At 49.2% G+C, this 19,730-nt stretch overlaps 1 protein-coding gene across 12 annotated transcripts in view; it reads right to left on the reverse strand.

The window, feature by feature from the left end:
• ANO6 (anoctamin 6) overlaps nt 1-19,730 on the reverse strand; it is a 163,293-nt gene that overhangs the window by 5,616 nt on the left and 137,947 nt on the right. For 6 of the 12 annotated variants that reach the window (XM_073222851.1, XM_037009535.2, XM_073222852.1 and 3 more), the window contains one exon: nt 13,146-13,287. In XM_073222851.1, the coding sequence (XP_073078952.1) occupies nt 13,146-13,287 (142 nt within the window). Of the gene's footprint in view, nt 1-406; nt 502-4,405; nt 8,234-8,585; nt 8,705-10,724; nt 10,745-13,145; nt 13,288-14,938; nt 18,106-19,730 lie in introns of those variants that run through there. The other 6 variants (XR_005058894.2, XR_012125590.1, XR_005058893.2 and 3 more) reach the window with 6 other exon arrangements.

A 19,730-nucleotide genomic window follows, 5' to 3' on the forward strand; every position in this document is an offset into this window, starting at 1 on the left:
GTTAGCCATGCATTACATGGCTGCATCTCACACTCAGTGTTGGGGGCCTCCTGGTCATTCCTTCTGGGGTTCCCAAGTAAGGGTGAAGCTGTGATTTTTTCACTAGAATACTTTATTTAAAAAACCCACAGACTTCTGGCCTATATGATGGCATCTCAGTGGTTCAAAATTAAAATTTTTATCTCACCACTTTTGTATTAGAGGATCATGTTTTCCCCATCTGTGAAATGGAGAGTATCTCCTCAGCCTACTCACACAGCTATTGTGAACATTAAATGCATTTGAAAAGTGTGAAATGCTATGCAAAACATACATACATATCTACCAGTGGTTCTCCTCTAGGGGTGATTTTGCACCCCTCCCCAGGAATGTTAACAATGTGTGGAGACATTTTGGGGTGTCAAACCTTGGTGGGGGTGGATGCTACTGACATCTAGTGGGTAGAGGCCAGAGTGCTGCAGCTGCAGGCAGAGTTCATTCTCCTCCTCGGTCCTCCTCCCGCTGAAACAGATTAGAAAGGGAAGAGACACAATGAAGCAGAGCGACAGTGTCATTTGAATCCACTCCAAGGGAGGAGCGCCAGAGTCAAGGTCGGCATAGGCCCCAGACCTTAGGGGCAGGCTTTGTACCGCACTCCAGCAGGAGGGCCTGTTTGATTGACAGGGTGGGGTCGTTTGATTGACAGGCCCATCTATAGCCGCCCCTGTCGGTGGGCACGTCCTTTCCCAGAAGGCACACAGAAGAGTGGGAGGGGGCGGGGAGCAAAGCCAGTTTTATTTAAGTGAGATCATGATGCGGTGTGGTCTGGCGGTTTCCTTCATAGTTTGCTTTGGTGGCGCCCGCATTGGGGTCTGGTTGGGACGGGTTTGGCCTGGTCCCCACAGTCAAGGAAGTTACCTCCCTGCACAGCCTTCACGTGGGACCCCCTTCCTGGGCGGCTTCTCCTTGAACCTGTTTCCCCTTCCCCGGCTGCTCACGTCTCTCTGTGAACCTAAAGCTACTGAGCATCCTATAATATTCAGAACAGCCCCTCACGACAGTTATCTGACCCCAAATGTCAGCGAGGCAGGTTGAGAACCCTAAGGGAGACTGTGACGTGGAAGGCAGAAGCTAAGTCCTGTCCAGCCACCGCCCTCTCTCCTGCTCCAGGCAGCCTCCTCCCCGACGGTTCTCTAGGCGGCAAGCTGCGGGGCCCTGGGGGGCTAACCGCGAGCCAGCGGAGGACGCAGGCTTGATCAGCACCGTGTTTAACCTTTCTCATCCACAAACATTACGTAGATCATTTTTAGTTGCTGGAAGGACAGGATGAGCGGTTACTCTGTTTTTACTTCCGGGCTCTATCTTCAGCACACCTGATCACTGAAGAGTAGAACCCTACGCCCTGGGAAGGTTGGTGGGGATGAATAACTGCTTCGCCTGCTGTAGGTCATCAAAGGCAGAGGGTTCTAATCTCTTCCACTCTTAGTCGCCATCCTTACAGCGAAGCGATGACTACCAGAATCTATGGAGTATTTATGGGGTTCAGGCACATAATATACATGACTTTATTTTGTCTTCACAACAGCCCTGGAAAATAGTTATGTCATGCTAGTCCAAAGCTTTTTTTAGAACTTTTAGGAAAAGTTTAGACGTAGAACTTTCTGCACGTAAAGCTTGCTTCTGCTGTTTGTTCTGTTCTCCTAAAATGGTCAATAGTTAAATAAATAAATATTTACTCAGATGTTCCTATCTGCAGAGCTCTTGGGGAATTCAGGGACATCTCTTTCAAGAAACATGAGCTTTAGCTTGTATAGTGCAGCCCAAATCTTTATAAACACTATATGAGCAATAAATGGTCTAAATGTCTGCTAATAAGGTAATGGTTATATAAATAACAGGAGAGATCTTTATCTTTGACACAGATATATGACCTCAATACATTGAGTTTAACCAATAGGCTGTTTGTAGAACAGTATGTATGGCTAAATATGTTTATGTAGCAAATATATTTACCCTTCTTAAATAGGCAAATTGATACATGGAAGGCATTTTGCCAAATTGTGAACTATGGTTATCTTTGGGAGTTAGATTAGAGAAACATTCGTTTTTCTCTACGTAACTTAAACCTTTTATAAGGGTTATGTGCCATTCTAAAGCAACAAGAATACTTCTGTTTAAATATACAATACTAGAAATTAACAGCTCAAGATAGCTGTGTAAAATATAACATCGCAAAGTGGCAATCCTAACCCAAGTAGCTAATATTAACTGCATACTACTCTGTACCTGGTGTGGTTCTAAGCATTTTATGTGTGTGAACTCACTGAATGATCACAACTCTATGAGATTAGCCCAGTTTTTATTCCTACTTTTAAAAGAAGGAAGCCAAGGCACAGAAAAGGCAAGTGGGTTGTCCCGAGTCACAGAGCTGGTGTCTGGCCGCGTCAGGACCTGCACTCGGGCAGTCGGGCTTCAGGGCTGTGGGCTGGGTCTCTGTCTGGAAGTGTCAGGTGCAGGGCCCCAGTGGGGCCAGAGGGCTGTGCGGGGAAGGGGCTGGAGGACCTGTGCTCACTTGGGTTGTCCCTGCAGGTCATCGCCAGCTTCCTGCCAGACTATACGCCCCTGCAGGGCAGATGTGGTATCTGGGGCACTTTTATTTTGCCCTCAGCACCCAGAATAGGGTCTTGCCTTAAAGACAGCCGGTGTTTGACACATGCTTGCTGAATTTTAAGTTTTTAAATATCCTCAGATTGACCAGGTTTTTTGGGGTGTGTGTGTATGATTAGAATCCATTTCCATCCCATTTCATAGATGAACTGTTCATGTGGCAAAGGGTCTGACTGCTCTGGGTATGGGTGAAGGTGAGAGGTGTGTGTTTCACTGGTCATTCGTGTGCGTCCCTGAACACCTGCCACATGCAGACGGTGTGGTGGGTGTACAAGTACCCAGTGTCTTGGCTGCCATAGAGTTCACATCTCACTCTGGGTCTCAGTGGTGAAAGTTGTTAGAAATGAATAAATGGAAAACACCGGAACGGTGTTCCACCTTTAGGCACATGGCAAACCTGGGGTTTTGAGAGTTGTAGTAAATGCACATTTTGTAATAAATTAAAGTGATACTTTAATAGATAACTGAAAGAAAAAAGTTCTAATATCAGGCAAGTCACTGTTGCTGTATTATTAAAACAAGGAAATTAAACTTAACAGCACCAGAGGGAAATGGTAAAAATGATTTTCTGGTTGTGTGTTATTAACAATAATAAAACAAACAGCAGCAAGGTAAGTGGGGAAAGGGCTGGGCTGCTCATACCATCGAGGCGTGGCAGTCAGCACAGAGGGAAGCTGCCGGGTCTCCTCACCTTAAGTCTCTCCTGGGCTTTGCAGAACACCCTGAAGTGTGCTTGTGGCTTTGGATTCCTGGGGGACAGAAAGTCCACCTTAAATGAGTCTCATACAAACTCACAGTCACTTTATGTTGTCCTTGGAGACAGAAAATAAGCTTTTCCTCTCTTCTGGATTCATTTTCAAAAATGATTCCTGGAAATGAGTTTTCCTTAGACACATTTATACATAATGACAGGCTAATATCTTACACACCATTACTGTATGTAGTAACGGCGTGACAGAACTGACAGGAACTAGGCTGTAGATGTGGGGCAATTAGCTGTGGAGGGGTCCACCCAGCAGAGGGGCCGGGTGTCACCCTGCTGTGGCGACTTAGGGTCACTGAGGGATGGACGTGGGCATCTCCTGGGCCAGGCTTCAGATCGTGAAGTTCGTCCTCACGGCCCCCACGTTGCTCTTTGGCACACGCTTTCCTGCTGCAAAGCCCCCCTGCCGTGAAGTCCTAGCCCAGTACCCCCTGGAGGGAGGGGCTCGCTCACCGTAAGGCATAATCCTACCACCTGCTGGAGTTTGGACCGTGCTTCCGGCAGGGATGAAGTGCTAATGGTGCGATTCTGGGACTCCTACCCAGGCAGTTCTGCTCCCGCGCAGTCCAGGGACCAGAGCAGCGGCCCCGGGCAGGCCCCGGAGCTGGACCGGTAGGGACAGAGCCCACCTACCCTGGAGCTGCGTGCCTCGGGCATCTTCCTGAGTTCTGGCACGGGGCTCCCCACGCTGTCACCTCGAGGGCTGGTCTGAGAATCAGATGCGGTCATTCTCGCAGAGCCTGCTGGTCCTCAGAGCCCAACGAGCTGGTCTCATTAACATCCAGCACCACAATTATAACTTTTTTTCTTGTGATGAGAACTTTTAAAATCTACTCTTTTAGCAACTTTCAAGTATACAGCACAGTATTAACTAAGGTCACCACGCTGTACAGCACATCCCTGATTATATATTTTCTCAAATTGATTTTCTGATGACTATGATGTATTACTTTAATATATTTGTTTATGTTTATTTAAGACATTGAACTAGTTAGATCACATATTTATGTATTAAATATATTTGACATTGTAGAATTGGTTCACTAACATTTACTTCATAGGTAAAGTGGGACCATAACCGCCTTTTTGCATTGAACCGTCTCCCTGCTTAGCGGAGTCGCCATTCCTTCAACAAACACCATTTTTTGTGCCCACTTCCTCTCAATGAAGATGCTTCCCCATCTTCCTTCTCTCTCAACTCAAGTCTCCCTTCTAGGAATTTTGGTGCAAACAGAAAATTTTTGTGAGTATTTATGCCAAGTAATCTAGTTTCCTCCGTTTCAACCATCTCGTTCCCGGAGTAAACCCAGTGCGCTGTCGAGTAGAGTCAAAATTCTATTCATGCATTTCCCCAGGTTTCTTTCTGAAGCTCTGCAAAGAGCCAGTGAAAGCTTTGAAACAACAGCTTTTGTTCAAAACTTCACAGTTCAAGACCACAGTTTAGGAGGGGCTCAAGCCGAAGAATCTTTGCCTCTCTGCCCAGCCTGTGGTCTCCAGGAGAGGAAGGGGGCACCTGGAGATTCTGTCCATTTCCAGAGCAAACCTTTGGAGGGGTGCGCCCACCACCAGATCCCAAACTAGCGAGTTGTTCGAGTGAAAGGAGGGTCTGTGAGAGGGAAGTGCTCAGAGGGCTGGCGGGAAGGACTCATGTTCCCATTTCTTTCAAGGAAGAAAGGAAATACCAGTTCTTGCACCCCATGGGACTGGGGGTGCATTGATCTGCTCTGCAGTTCAACGGACACCGTAGGACCTCCGTTTGCCAGGCGCTTTCCAGGGGCAGAGGACACGAGGCTCCCAGGCCGTGAGCAACACAAGGAGTGGGTGTCGGGCGGACGATGCGGCAGGAGACAGGCCCCTCCCACCCCGCCAGCATCATTTGGTGTCAGGCAGTGGCGGAGGCTTGGAAGAAAAATAATTCAGGTCAGGAAACACACAGAAAGGCACGAGACGCTGTCCTGAACCACGGTCTGGAAAGGATTTTCGGAGGCCTTCGTTTTCTGTCCTTACCCATATCTTTCCTTTCCTCACCTTCATCTCTGAGAGGCCCACGTGGGAGCGGAGAGCAGCCGCCCGGGCGGCTGATGGGAGAGGCTTCCGGGCAAAGGGGGCAGATCCCCTGCCGGGTGCACGCGAGGCTGGGTGAGGGGCAATGCCGGCGAGTGTGGCTGGGGCGTCGTGAGCGCGGGGCCGGGTGATGAGGGGCGACGGGCGGTGCGGGGCCCAGGAGGCCGTGGCGGGAAGCGTCCAGAGTGACCAGAGTAACCACGGCCCTTGCTGTGACGTGGGGTGCCCACAGGACCGCGTCCAACCGCAGTGTCCAGCAGGGCCTCGGGGGCACGTGTGTTTGTGCTGTAAGGCCTCCCCTGCCCTGGACGGGGCAGTTCCGCGAGCTGGATGAAGGCAGGAATCCGCTGCTGGCGCTGACGCCGGGCGGGGAGGCTGATGAGGCCGAGGTCGGGGCTTGGGCTGTGCCGGGGGCGTTGGCGGAACGTCGTATGTCCTCCTTCTGGGTGCGGCGGCGGTAACGGGGTCCCTCTTGCACTTCTACTGTTTGTGCATTCCCAGTCACTCCTGGTGACCTTCGGGGCCTGAGCCGCGGTGCGGAAATCCCGGCCTCACGGCGGGGGCGGCCGCGTAGCCCTCAGCCCTGCGCTCCCGAGGGCGCAGGACACCGACCACGAGACTGTGCTGCGCATCATCCTTGCAGGGTACAGACAGCTGGGAGCACACAGTGTCCGTGAGTGACCGGTGTGTCACCCCAGTGACACTAGGCAGGCAATCCCACATGGCACCACGGAAGGCGAGGGCACGCAGGGAGCCCCCAGAATGGCCCATGAGGTTCGGGTTGTTTTCCGTAAAGCGCAGGGCCGGCAGGCGGTGGTGGCAGGGCGCACACCCGCTTGCGGGGAGACTTCCCATCAATCAGCTTGTAGCCCTCCTGCCGGGCAGGCCCTGCACCCAGACATGCAGGCTTGTGAAGAGATGGCAAAGGTAATGGGTAAATCTTGTCTAAATTTTGTTGCCCCTTTTTTCATTAACCGATTCTACCAGATTACCTTCATGAGCATCTAACACTAGCACCAATTCTGGTCATTTCAGGTAAATGTCTTTCTCAGGCTATTCTGATATTCAAAACTTGGTAACTGGAGCGGCGCTCTGTAATACAGGAGGACTTTCTAGAGAACCAAATACGAAGCACCCCTCTTTCAGATGGATAATTTTGGGAAAATATGTATTTGGATGTTATAGTATTTATTCTTCTTTTATGGAGATAATGGCCGTAATTACCTCATTGGGTTGTAATGAAGATGAAATGAGATAATTTAAGTAAATCCATTGGAACAGTGCAATACATTGGAAGAGCTCTTAAAAGGTTAATTATTTTTATTATTAATAAGCAACAGGGCTGTATGGTTGTAGGTTTTCCTCTCTTGCTGCATAGTAAGTGGGAAACACGGCAACACGGGCTTGGAATTCCTTCTCCTCCGTCCTCCGCTTGTGGGTTCGATGCGGGCTTGCCTGACCACGCACCTCCCCAGGGCTGCAGGAAGGTTTCCCTGGGTCCGGGACGCGCCCTGGATGCAGCCCCCAGCTGCGTGCCTCTGCTGCGTCCCCCTGGGGCAGCACGATCGCCGCTGTGTCCTTCCCCACTCGGCAGCTCGTTTCCTAAGGAACAGCGGCTGCTTGTGGCGGCTTAGTCTGCATCCTGTGAGCGTTACTAGCCACCATGAAACCTGCCTCCCTGCCAGGCCGTGTAGACTTCTTTCATTCGATCTAGCGCCTTAGGCAGGATTGAGTCAGATGACAACGTTAGAAGTCACTTCTGTTAAAACTTCTCAAAACACGTACGAGAGGAAAGAGCCCTCATGCCCCCTCGGTAATAGCAATAGCAGCCACTCACTATTCCTGCACCCCTGTGCTGTGTTCGGGTGGGGGAGTAGTTCGTGTCACACTGTTGGATGCCCTATTTTTATCCTGAAATGATGAAAAAACTGGCCAATTACAAGAAACAGCAAACTTGGAATTTTTCCCGTAACCATTGCCGTCTTCATCCCATAAATTTAAAGATCAGTTTGAGAGCAATGCACTGTGACTTTAGTAAGTGATATTATTGTTAGGGCGAATCAGGAGAACCTGACAATGTGATTTCTTGTCACTTTAAAAGAAGTACCATCCTTACTGTTCATAGAATGAAGGGCACTTAAAGCAATTTGGCTCAAGTTCAGAGACTATTTCACTATGAGAATGGATTTTAGTTTGGCACAGGCAGCAGGCAGACAGATGTGTATCAAATATGAAAATTAATTTTTTCCCACCAGTAAGTGTAAATATAGTAATGTTTCTCATTTCAAAGTGCCACTTACATCAATCAGAAATGTGATATATCATGGAAAAAACTTTGGTCTGTAAATAGGATTGCCTCGGAGTCCTCCTCTCCAGGCAGATGGACGGATGGTGGGAACCCTTCCCCGAATGGGAGGTCAAGTCTCACTGCTGTGCGCCTCACATCTGGCTGCCTGAGAAGCTCGTCCTGCCCGTCCTTTCTCCCAGTCTTGGTCCTGGGCCTGGATTTCCTCTCTGTGTATACGGCACCGTCATCCCCTTAATAGACCAAAGCATAAACCGTTGTTTATGAGTCATTCTGGACACCGCCGTCTTCTCGCCCCCTTATCCGGTCCATCACACCTCCTCTGGAACTGCCCATTTCTCCTCTTCTGCACCGAGACCATCCTAGTCCAAGCCATCGTCAGAAGTCGCCTGTTTCGTCACCACAGCCTGTGTTTAAAATGTATCTGGGATTTGTTTTAATCAGGCATGTAAGACCTGCAGACACAGAAATGACTGTCAGGAAGGAAGCAGTTTACAGCCACTGATCTGTAGAAACAGGAGGAGTGGCACCCACTCAGGGGGCCCATGGGGTGAAGCCCCGAGGATCGGCAGGGGCAGAGGGGAAGGCGGGCACGAGCCTGGATTGTGGTTTCTGTGGGAAGGAAGGGGCAAAGCAGTGTGAGTGCAGTGGCTTGGGGCCTGGAGCTGTCCCCAGATGCCTGGCCCCTGGCCTGGGGTGACAGTGGCCTCGGGTGACAGAGCCCAGTAAAGTAGGTGGCTGGGGGGGTTGTGCCTGGGTTGGCTGTTTGCATATGAAAAAGGCACTTGCGGGCGAGTCCACACTTGCCTGAGCCCTGGGGAGGCGTCTGTCCAGGGTCAGCAAGGCCCCAGAACTTCAGCGATGCACAGTTCATAGCTTTGTGACCCGTCTCCTTGCATCTACTGTCCTGTCCAGCGTGAGAGACCCTTTGAAAACACAAACAGGAAAGCATCACTCCGCAGTCCTGAATCCACTGAAGGCTCCCCATTCTTCCCAGAAGGCCCTGAGCGGTCTGGCCCCTGCCTACCTGTAGGACCTGCCTCCTTTTGGACCCTCTTCCCTTTACAGATCCCAGCCACGTTAGCACACTTTCAGCTCTTCAAATGGGTGGGTTTTCTCCCTGGGCCTTTCACGCACAGTTCCCACGGTGGCACATTCTCCCCAGCCTCCTCCTCCCTTGTTGGTACCCAACCGCTTGGAGCTGTCAGCTTGAGCATCACTTCCTCAGCGAAGGCTTCCCTCTATCCCCAGACCAGGTCCTATCCAGCCTCCCATAGCACCTCAGGATCCTCTTCTGTGTCCTTATCAAAGTATATGACCATCTGCTTCTTTGCATGATTGATTTCTGCCGCCTGGGATCCATGGGGCAGGACTGTGTCCATTTGACTTCCATTATGTTCTGAATTCCTGGCCAAGCACCTCAATAGATGTGGGGGCCTTCAATATATATGTGTGGAAATAAGTGAATAAATGCCAGTTCTGGTTTAGATTATAGACAATATTTTCAACTTAAAGACAGAGCTGGAGAAGCAGAAATGGTCTGCCTGAGGCTGCTTCTTAAAAAAACACTCAAAGCTGATGCGTGCTTGTCTGCGTGACGTGTCATCAGAAGTGATGGAGCCACACCGAGCTGCCTGCCGGGCCTCATGCGGTCCTCGGACATCCGCCACCATTGGGGACACGAAGGAAATAGCTTGTGGAGGGTCACAGATCCCCTTCTCATGAGGACTGTCTGAAAATTGCTCTTAGGGGCCAGTGGCATGTTTTGTGGCTGACCCTGCAGGGCGATGAGAAAAGGACGTTTGTAGGAAGATCTTTTTAGAGTGTATAGAGAGTGGGGCTGAGGGGAGCGCCCTTAATCTCTCTCTGTAAAAATTTGGTTTCAGCAACACAACACAATGTAGCTGTTCCCGAATGCGTGTCACTGGGGAAGAACCGAGCATCTGTGAGTGAACCTGTCACAGTGGGTCTTGAGCTCTGGGTGCTCTGGAAAGAGTGACCGGATTTCAGACTTTAAAGGAGACAGAGGATGTCAGATGGGCAACCCGAGTGCACAGAAGAGGCCACGGCAGGCCCCCATCCTCGGGGAGATGCAGGGCTCTCTCCTTTATGTCTTTCTGAAGGCACAGCTTTTTAGAAACCTCTTTTGTTTTGATGCTTTGCTTCCCGTTTCTCCATTTCTTCCTCTCAAGGGCTTATTTCTGTTGCATAGATGAAGCAGTACAAACATGTGGTCAGTGGAGCAGCGAATCGGTGTGACAGACCCGATCAGATGCTCCACTGGATGATCAGGTGGCTGAGGTATTTGATTCGCAGAATACTCGTTAAGTGGGACCCCCTCAGAGTGTCGCCCCTGGCTCCTGCGCAGCCCTGCGGAGCTGAGTGGAGCCCTTGCACGGGGATGATCTGTCTGGCAGGCCAGCGTCCCTGCTGGCCTTTGTCTCTTGCTTACATTACTTACCTGGCCTTTGCAAGTAATATAAGGGCTCTGACTTTATGTTCTTGAAATATATGATACAAACAATTACATTAATTTTATATTGGCTCTGACTATAAGGAGGGTCTTTTACAGCCTCATCAACACAGAGAGCCCTTTTCTGGAACCCAAATGCCTGGCACCATTCCCAGTGAGCACAGCGTGATGACATATCTGTGCATCACCTCTTTGTGAAGCTTAAATATAATTCTGAGGCTTTATTCTTTTAAAATTAAAAAAACTTCTTACAAAATTGTCAGGCATTTCTCTTCTTCTTTGTGGCAAAAGAAAGAAGGTTACTGGGCTGCTTGGTCCCTAAGATCCAGGGGGCGGCATGTGGTGGATCACAGACGTCCCTGGGCAGTGACCATACTTCTGGGACCTTGCTGGGTGATACTTGCAGGTCCTTATGAGAAAAATCGCATGGGCGTGACGCTTCCTTAGCAGCTAGTTCGGGGCCGGTGCTGTGTCTTCCACTTCTAGAGTCACTCTGAAATACAGCCTGCGTAAGTCAGAATAATCAGGCACCTTAATTAGAATAATTTAGTTCCACAATGAGGACGTGGAACCAAAATATGAATCAGGAAGAAAATGTGTAAATAATCAAGAAGCACACAAATCTGCAGCTCGGACTCTATGGGACAAAACTTCCCTGAAGTTAGTGGGCTTATACTATTCTTACGTAGCAAGGAAAAGCTGAACGCTTGACACTGGGAATTAGATTATTATTGTGTCTTTGGCGCGGGGGATAGAAACTAGCACGTAATAGGCACATTAAAAAGGAGACACACACACACATCAGAGAAATGCAAATTAAAGCCGCAAAGAGATACCACCTCACACCAGTCAGGATGGCCACCATCCAAAAGGCAACAACAAATGTTGGCAAGGTTGCAGAGAAAGGGGAGCCCTCCTACACTGCTGGTGGGAATGTAAACTAGTTCAACCATTGTGGAAAGCTGTATGGAGGTTCCTCAGAATGCTCAAAATAGAAATACCATTTGACCCAGGAATTCCACTTCTAGGAATTTACCCTAAGAATGCAGCAGCCCAGTTTGAAAAAGACAGATGCACCCCTGTGTTTATCGCAGCACTATTTACAATAGCCAAGATATGGAAGCAACCTAAATGTCCATTGGTAGATGAATGGATAAAGAAGATGTGGTACATATACACAATGGAATATTATTCAGCCATGAGAAGAAAATGAATCCTACCATTTGCAACAACATGGATGGAGCTAGAGGGTATTATGCTCAGTGAAATCAGCCAGGCAGAGAAAGACAAGTACCAAATGATTTCCCTCATTTGTGGAGCATAAGAACAAAGGAAAAACTGAAGGAACAAAACAGCAGCAGAAGCACAGAACCCAAGAATGGACTAATGGTTACCAAAGGGAAAGGGACGCAGGATGGGTGGGATGGGAGGGATAAGTGGGGGGTGGGGGAGAAAGGGGGCCTTACGATTAGCATGTATAATGGGGGGGGCTGTGCAACACAGAGCAGACAAGTAGTGAGTCTACAGCATCTTACTATGCTGATGGACAGTGACTGTAATTGGGTTTGTGGGGAAGGACTTGGTGAAGGGGGGAGTCTAGTAACCATAATGTTCTTCATGTAATTGTAGATTAATGATAATAAAATGAAAAAAAAAAGTAGACACACACATTAGAAGTGAGTTTTCAGACACATAAACACACACACATGAGTGGGTTACAGTCATTCGTGTGAAGGACAGGTCCAGGTCATATTTAGGGTACTTTTAAAGCATATTCTGAATTTAATGATAGGGAAACAAAACACCACGGACTGGGTGGCTTTCCAGCAACAGAAACGTGTCTCTCCCAGCCGCAGGGGCGGGGAGCCCGCGGTCGGGCGGCAGCAGGGTGCGGTGAGGCCGCCTTCGCGTCTCGGGCCCCCTGCATGCTCGCGGAGAGGCGGGTGGGGAGCCCTGGGGGTCTCTTTAAAGGGCTGCCTTGTGGCCTAAGCGCCCCAAGGGCCCGCCTCCGAACCCCGCGAGGAATCCTGCGGGTCCGCGAATGCCCCGACCCTCCCTGCGGCGGGGGCAGGGGTGGGAGCTCGGTGGCCGCGGAGAGTCTGGCTGCAGGCAAGGACGCGTGCCCACCGCCCCATCCCAGGTCCTACCCGACGGCGGACGTGCTACCGGAGCCCGCCTGGGGCTTAAGGAACGAGTCAAGTGCCCGACGCTCAAGAACGGGGACGCGGCTCCCATTCTCGGGGCGGCGCAGCGAGTACTGGGTCGGACGGGGAGCGGGGGCAGCACGCGGCAGGTTCCCCGTCCGCCTGGGAGGGGTGCGCACCGCGGGGGTGAGCGGCTGCCCTGCAGCGGAGAGGTGCGCCCGAGGGCTCCACCAGGAGAAGCTTGGCTCTCTGATGCCCTTCGCCCGCAGGCGGCTCTGAGCTGGATGGAAATGTGTGTTCCCGGCCCCAGCACCGGACCTCCCCGGAGAGGCCCTGGCTCCCCGGTGATGGGGGTGCACCCTGAGGATTGGGAAGCCCTGGCCCAGCAGTCTTCCTTCCCGACCCGACTGAAGACCCCCTGGAAGGTGGGGGGGCAGCCAGCCCAGGAGGGGAGTGTGAGGGATTGGGTACTGGGCTGGAAGAGGGCGAGATCTTTAGGACAAATGGCCATTTAGCAGTGGCAGCCCAGGATAGAGGGGGAAGGCCTTTTCTCTTGTGAGGATCTTGGTGGAAGGAGCTGAGCTTCTGGAAAATGAGGAACTTCTGGAAAAGCACACCTAGAAAATCTTAACTGACTCAAAAGGTCAGAGAAATGACATCCTCCAGTCGTGCCCGCCTCCGTGTGGGGTCAGGGAATGTGACTAGGGATTCATGGACCTCAGACACAGACCTCCTGGACACCACACTTACCAGACGGCGTTCTGGCGGGCCCGGGCAGGGGCTTAGCAAACACACGGGAGTTTCCCATGGATTCTTGGAAAGGCGTCAAGGTAAGGCTGCATTTCCTTCCAGAGCAATTATCCCGAAGATCTTTCTGGTTTTCTCTGAGGGCCTGGGAATATGTAGATAAATAATTTTAATACCCAGAGTAGATGTTTTTATCTGCATAGGTTTATGGAGTAGAATGTGATGATGTCTATGAACTAGGCTGGCACTTTGCTTTGAAGCCAGGCTACTTGACAGAATTTTTAAAAGCTGCTGATTGCTGCTGACCTGTACTTGTGTTTCCGGATCTACCTTACTTCTGAGATCAGTACAAAAGACACCAGACAATGTCCAGTTACCCTCAATGCCAGGACAACAGACGGGACTACCCAAAGGCTTCCGACTTTGATTACATGAGGATCAAACTGAATCGGAGCTCTACCATTTCTACCAGTTACAATTATTATAAATATCTTCATCATTTCTTCAATAACATTCTGTCCTGGCTTGGCTAATAAAATTGATGGGCTTTGACATGTAATATTCACAGATGCTAACAAAACTGTTATTACAGCCAAGGTTAGGATAAATTATTTTTGAAGATGCATGTTTAGAATGATGCTCTATTGTTAAATACTGTACTATATGTCCAGCTCCAGATCTGTCTTACCACAGCCTCAGAAAATATTGATTTTAAACTAAGTATGGCATTTAATCTTTTACATCAAAACAGAAGACCATATGAAAACAAAAAGGAAGATAGAGGCTGGACTTTTGAAACGAAATGAAATGGATGTGACAGGAGCTCTTAGATAAAGCAGGGTGATGTTAAAAGGTAGCCGATTCGTCATTTAGAGGCATATCTTTTAGAAAATTAATGTATAAATCTAACTTTTGTGTTTAGTAAAGCAATCTTGGTCGATGAGACAGGTTGTGGGCAAAAATCAAATTGTATTTACAGTTTATTCTTCTGTCTCATTGTCTTTGCACAATGCTGTGTGTGTGTTATTTCCCTAATTTCTCTCCATCAGTCAACCTAATGGGATTTCATCGTAGACACAGACATGGCTGGAGGCTAGATCTGTAGATCATAGTTATCTCCTCAGACCTACCTGATAGAAACTCCAAATCAGTTATTTTACATAAATAAAATCTTTAAGACCATATGAAACTTTTTATTCTTTCCGTCAGACAGATCTCCCCAAAAGCTCGCCGGGAAATAATGGGATTATTCTTTCAAGTCCTAATGCTGGTCTGTGTTAACAAATTGAGGTTTTAATGAAGTTATCTGCAGCCTATCTGAGGTTCTGTGACCTGATGTGTATCAATTTTAGGCCAGAATCCTTTGTATCAGACTGAGGGCAGCTGAAGTTATACATTTTCTTTTTCTGATAAAAGACATCTGAATGTGAGTTGAGGACCCATGGCGCCAGCCTCTATTGATCAATCCCTCAGCGACTGCCAAACAGATCTACCTGGTTTATGGCCATGTTGGTTGCACTTAATCAAGTTTGGCAAAAAAGAAATTATTGTGTTTATAGTAAATGCAAAGCTCTGTGTAGTAGTCAAATGTAATCAAATATGCAACATGGCATACGATGGTAAGCTGAAATCCCATACCCAATTTTTCCCAGAAAAAACATGTTTCAAAGTAAGTGAAGGATGTGAAAAAAATTTTAGATATAAATTCCATAGAAGTGTGCATGTTATCTGAGTGACACATAGCACATCAATAACAGATATATATTTGTTCTTTCTTAAAGAGACAATAGAGTAGATTTATTTTTAAAAATGAATTTATTAAAATGCTCACAATTAATTATAAAAGAATATTAAAATGCACAGAAATTCACAAAACATTACAGACTTTACATCTTATGCCACAGTGTATGAAAAGCATCATGAATATTTCAGTTCTACTTTAGTTAAGCTGCTCATCCATTTTAACTTTCCAAACATCACCTGATTCAAACATGAGAAAATGGTACAAGAAGTGTTCCAACCACAAAGCACATTCTGCCCCCCTACTGTGAATTAATGTTTTCTGAAATTCCAGATGCACATGCAATTAGAAAGGAAGATTTGTGGTGACAGCTTACAAATGGCCGTGTTTAGTTTTCAAACAGAAATGATAGCTTTCCCTTTCTGTTGCTATAGCTAAAATAACTGAGGGATATTTAAAGAAAAATCCCCTGAGTATTTTGATCTAATGCTTCAATCCATTAAAGTTCACAGGCGTTACAAAAAGATATAAAACTGCAATTTCTGTAGTGGTTACAGAGGGCAGGCCGGGGCCGGAGTTTCCCTTTGTGGGGGCCGTGCCCCAGCTGTCCGTTCTTCAGGCGCTGCCTCCGCTCACACTTACAGATCCAGCCCATGGCTGCCTGCAGACACAGACCCACGTTCTTCACCACCGGTAAGTCAGCGCTGGCTCTCCACGAGCACTGTTGGTGTCACGGGCGGCCCTGGGTCCCCACTACGACTTAGCTGCTGGGGAACTGTTGGCCAGTCATACGTCACATTTGCTGCCTTTAATGATGAGAGGCTTTTTCCCTCCTGTCCACAAAAGCACATTTTAAACTAGGACTTTGAAGACAATTTATGAAACGTGATTTATAAAAATGCACAATTCCCTTTAAGTTCTATCCTATATACAAGGAGATAAGGCAAAAACATTTCCTTTCTTAGGCTTCCACGGTGAGTCGCTGCCAGCCCAACACCAGGAGACAGACATGCCCTTGAGAGGAGAGGAGAGGCGACAGGAGAGGAGGCAGCCACTCCGCGGGATGGCACTGCAGGGAGCTGCCGGGCCCACATCCGGCTGTGCGGAGTGAGAGCCGGTTCCCCCCGGGGGACGTTTATTTCCCACTCCCTGTGCAGTCAGACCTCACGCAGCCTGGCGTGCACATTCTGATTACATTGTTAACATCAAGAAAGTTAGTGACATGTTGTCCCTGATCCACTGGGACAATTCGAAAGCCTAGAATACTCTTTGGTGGATCCTACATAAATAGCATTTTTGGTTGGTTTTTTTAAAGGTTCATGGCGTGCCTGCACTGTGACCTGGAGTTGAGCTGCTCTGCCGTAACAAGCCTCCAAATCCACCCACTGGGACCTGCGTCCTCCTCCTCTGCTGCTGGGCTCCTGAGTGGCCTGGCGCCTGGCACTGGGCAGCATCCTGAGGGGGGGGCACGGCCCCCTGCCAAGAAGCCCACGGAGGCCCCTGTCCTGCTCCGAGCACGGCCCGTAGCCAGTCGAGCTTGTGAGCAACGGCCCCCCACCTTCTGCATCTACGAAAGGGCCTGGCCCCAGAGGCAGGAAATTCTGAGCTGAACAGACTGAGGGCAAGATATTCGGGGTGTGGCATTTGGCAGGAAGGTGCCTCCATCTGATGGCAGGTTTGTGACCAAACCGTTTTCTTTTCTTCATTGCTTGATTGGCCTTAGGGAGGCTGGAAGCTCAAATCAAATCCAGCGTCTTCTTGATTGGCAATGATCTGGGGCTACACCGGTCTCTCCCCAGCCTTACCACGCTTGTGCAAACACGCCATCATAAACAAGTCACGGGCTGGGAATGATGGGTGGAGGCCTCTGGGAGCACCTTAACAGGCAGAGGCTCTGGTACTCGGATCGCCGAGGCATGAAGAACCTGCCCAAAGGGCTCCACCTGCTGGAAGCACAGCGGCCAAAGTCTGGGCGTTGGCACTGTCAGGTCACAGCGGCTGTGCAGCGAGCCACTTGCGGTCATTTGTGATGCTGTCCCTCCTGTGCCTAATGGATAAAGCGCAACTGGTGGGAAGTTAATGGGCTTATCTCTGCAGACCACTATGTTGATAAAAATGCAATTCTAATCACTTGATTTCATTTTTTTTCCCCAAGAAAGTACAGATCTTTAGAAGAGGTAAATAAATCATCCTGATCAATATGAGCTACAATTCTATTTGAATCTGTGACTTTCCCACTTTTGTCATCTTATTCCCTTGAGCTTTGCAGAGCAGTCAACGTGGATTAGGCACAGAACATTCTAGAAACGCTGTGGGAGGAAAAAGGTGTCACTGTGGATCAGTACAAACATGCTTCGGAACCTCACTATCATGAGGCCGGTCCCTTCGGAGGCCTTCTGTGAGGTGGACGGGTAGGCCAGAGCAGAGACGGAAGCTGTTTCCTCTCATTACCTGAGGCTCCTTTTCTGCAGCATGTGGTAATACACCTAAATACTGTGAATTCTTGAGTCTCTTTGCCACTTAATACAGCGCTCTGAGTTTTGAGCTAACTCTCCCATCACACGAACACCAGTGTGTCTGGTCTCTGTGGTGGCGCCGTAAGGGAAGAGCAACTGGAACAGGTGCAGAGAAGTGAAGAAATAAAAATAGAGGGGATCATGTGCTTGAGAACAAGGGATGAAAGTAATCAAATGAAGGGGAAGAATTGATTCTGCTTTAGAAGGCGTGGTTTTTCAGCATGTGCGGAGACTCTCCTGAAATGCCAATTTATCAAAAACAGGGAACATCGTAGGCTTTCTGGGTGATCGATCACCTTCATGCCCTTCCTGATCTCAGCTTTACATTTTCCAGTTCCTGCTTCGCCAGCTGAAACTGTAAAGTAATTTCTACACAAAAATGGCAATAGTTAAGATGTATGTTTGCCTAAGTGATTTAACTTAAACCTTCTCATTAGTGATCCATAATGTATTTTGACAGAGCTCGGTCCTTTGACATGCTTCTCAGAACGTGAAGCGCTTAATCTACTTTTGGTCTTAAATTGTTATCTGCTACTTCCGCCATCCTCTCGGCGATGGCCCCCATATTTTTTGTCATATCTTTGAGGTGATTCTCATGAAGCAGCTTCTGGGTCAGGTATTTTTCTCTCTTGATCTTGCTCTTCGTGCTTTTCGATACGTCCGGAATTGCATATGAAATGAAAAATTTCACAGAGTAGATGACATGCTGAGGGAGAGAAGAAGAGAAACGTTAGTCACAAGGAAGTGGAGCGGATAGAGCCCCTCGCGGGCACGTGTGCGGTCACCGGGGCCACACAGCCAGACGGGGTGGTGGGCATTTGACAGTCACACCCCCCTTCCTGCCGTGATGTGGCTCTGCCAAGGGGCTACATTTTGTTACTTTATAAATTTGAAGACTTCTATCTGAAATGTGGAAAGAATATATCCAAGTGTCAGGTACTCATCATGACGCTGACGTACTGAGCGTGCCTTGTCTATTCACAGGTAAGCACCACCCTCTGTGCGAGTTACACGTCCATCAGTTTATTTTTGAAAATAGTTGAACAAAACATGTATATATCCCAAGAAGTATTATTTAAGTTCTGCTTGATTTGAGCTTTATAAAGCCAGTATGATACTGCATAGTGTTTTGAAAATTGCTTTTTTCATTCAAAACCAGGTTTTAAGATTCATCCATGTTATTGTGCATAACTGCCATCCATTTGTGTTCAGTGCTGCATGACATTCTACTGTCTGAATACACTGTAATTTATTCATTCCTCCAGCAGAAGGTTCTAGGCTTGTTTGTAGTTTTTGTGTTGGAAGCAGTGATGTTGGGGACGGTCTTGTGCCTGGATCCGGAAGTCCGCCTGTGAGAGCTTCTCAGGAGACCGCGTGGCTACACAGCGGAAGGTCCTGCAAGTCACCGTAAGGACCTCGGCTTTTCTTCTGAGTCAGAGATGAAGACAACAGGGAGCCCCGTTAAGAGGCTGTTGCCCTGTTCAGGCAAAACGGGGTGACGGTTCCCACCTGGGGGGTGGCAGCAGAGCCGGCTAAGCGGCGGTCAGACTTGTGACACACAGCATCTTCCAAAGAGAAGCCAACAGAGCCGGGTGTGCGGTAAGTGGGGGAGAGAAAACGAGGACCCCACGAGTCCTGGCAACCGGTGAGGCGGGACTGCCAAAACTGTGAGGACGTAGGGGACTGGATGGAGCAGATGTAGGGCAGAGTGGGGAGAACAGGGCATTTGAGGAAATACGGGAATGGGAGACGTATGTTAGCTATGCAGGCAGAAAGCTCAGGCAGACCCTGGATTCCTGGGTTGCGTTCCGCAGAGGGGTGTTCTGGGGACCCTCTGGGAGTCACCGGCACACGACGGCAGTTAAGCCAGTGGGCTGCACGAGGTCACCAGGCTGTGGGGACAGAGAAAAGACGACAGCCCGGGAACGGACCCCCAGGGTCATCACGGAGCCAAGGAGGGGCAAGTGAGAAGGGACTGTCTGGGGCGGCGGCAGGAAAAGCAGTGGGAGGCGCGCTTTCCCGGGAGCCGAGGGGGAACGGGCGAGGACAGGGACCAGCTGAGCCGGGCGTCGGACGGCGGTGGTCACGGGGAAGGGGGCCAAGCGGGCGTCCGGGAAAGAGGGGTGGGTGGGTTCCTGGGTGGGTTCCCTACGTCCCGCCGCCCCTTACGTTTCTGTGGCAAGGCCGGTGTGCCGTGAGGTCACCTCAGAGAACGTATTTCTCGACTCAGACCTCAGCACATTTTGAAAAGATCTTTGCATCTGCACGTTATGCGTGAGGCTGGCTCACCATTTCCTTTCTCTTTCGATTCTTGTCTGATTTCGGGATCTA

The sequence above is a fragment of the Manis javanica genome, chromosome 15, assembly GCF_040802235.1.
Source record: "Manis javanica isolate MJ-LG chromosome 15, MJ_LKY, whole genome shotgun sequence".
In the NCBI taxonomy this organism is placed as follows: domain Eukaryota; kingdom Metazoa; phylum Chordata; class Mammalia; order Pholidota; family Manidae; genus Manis; species Manis javanica.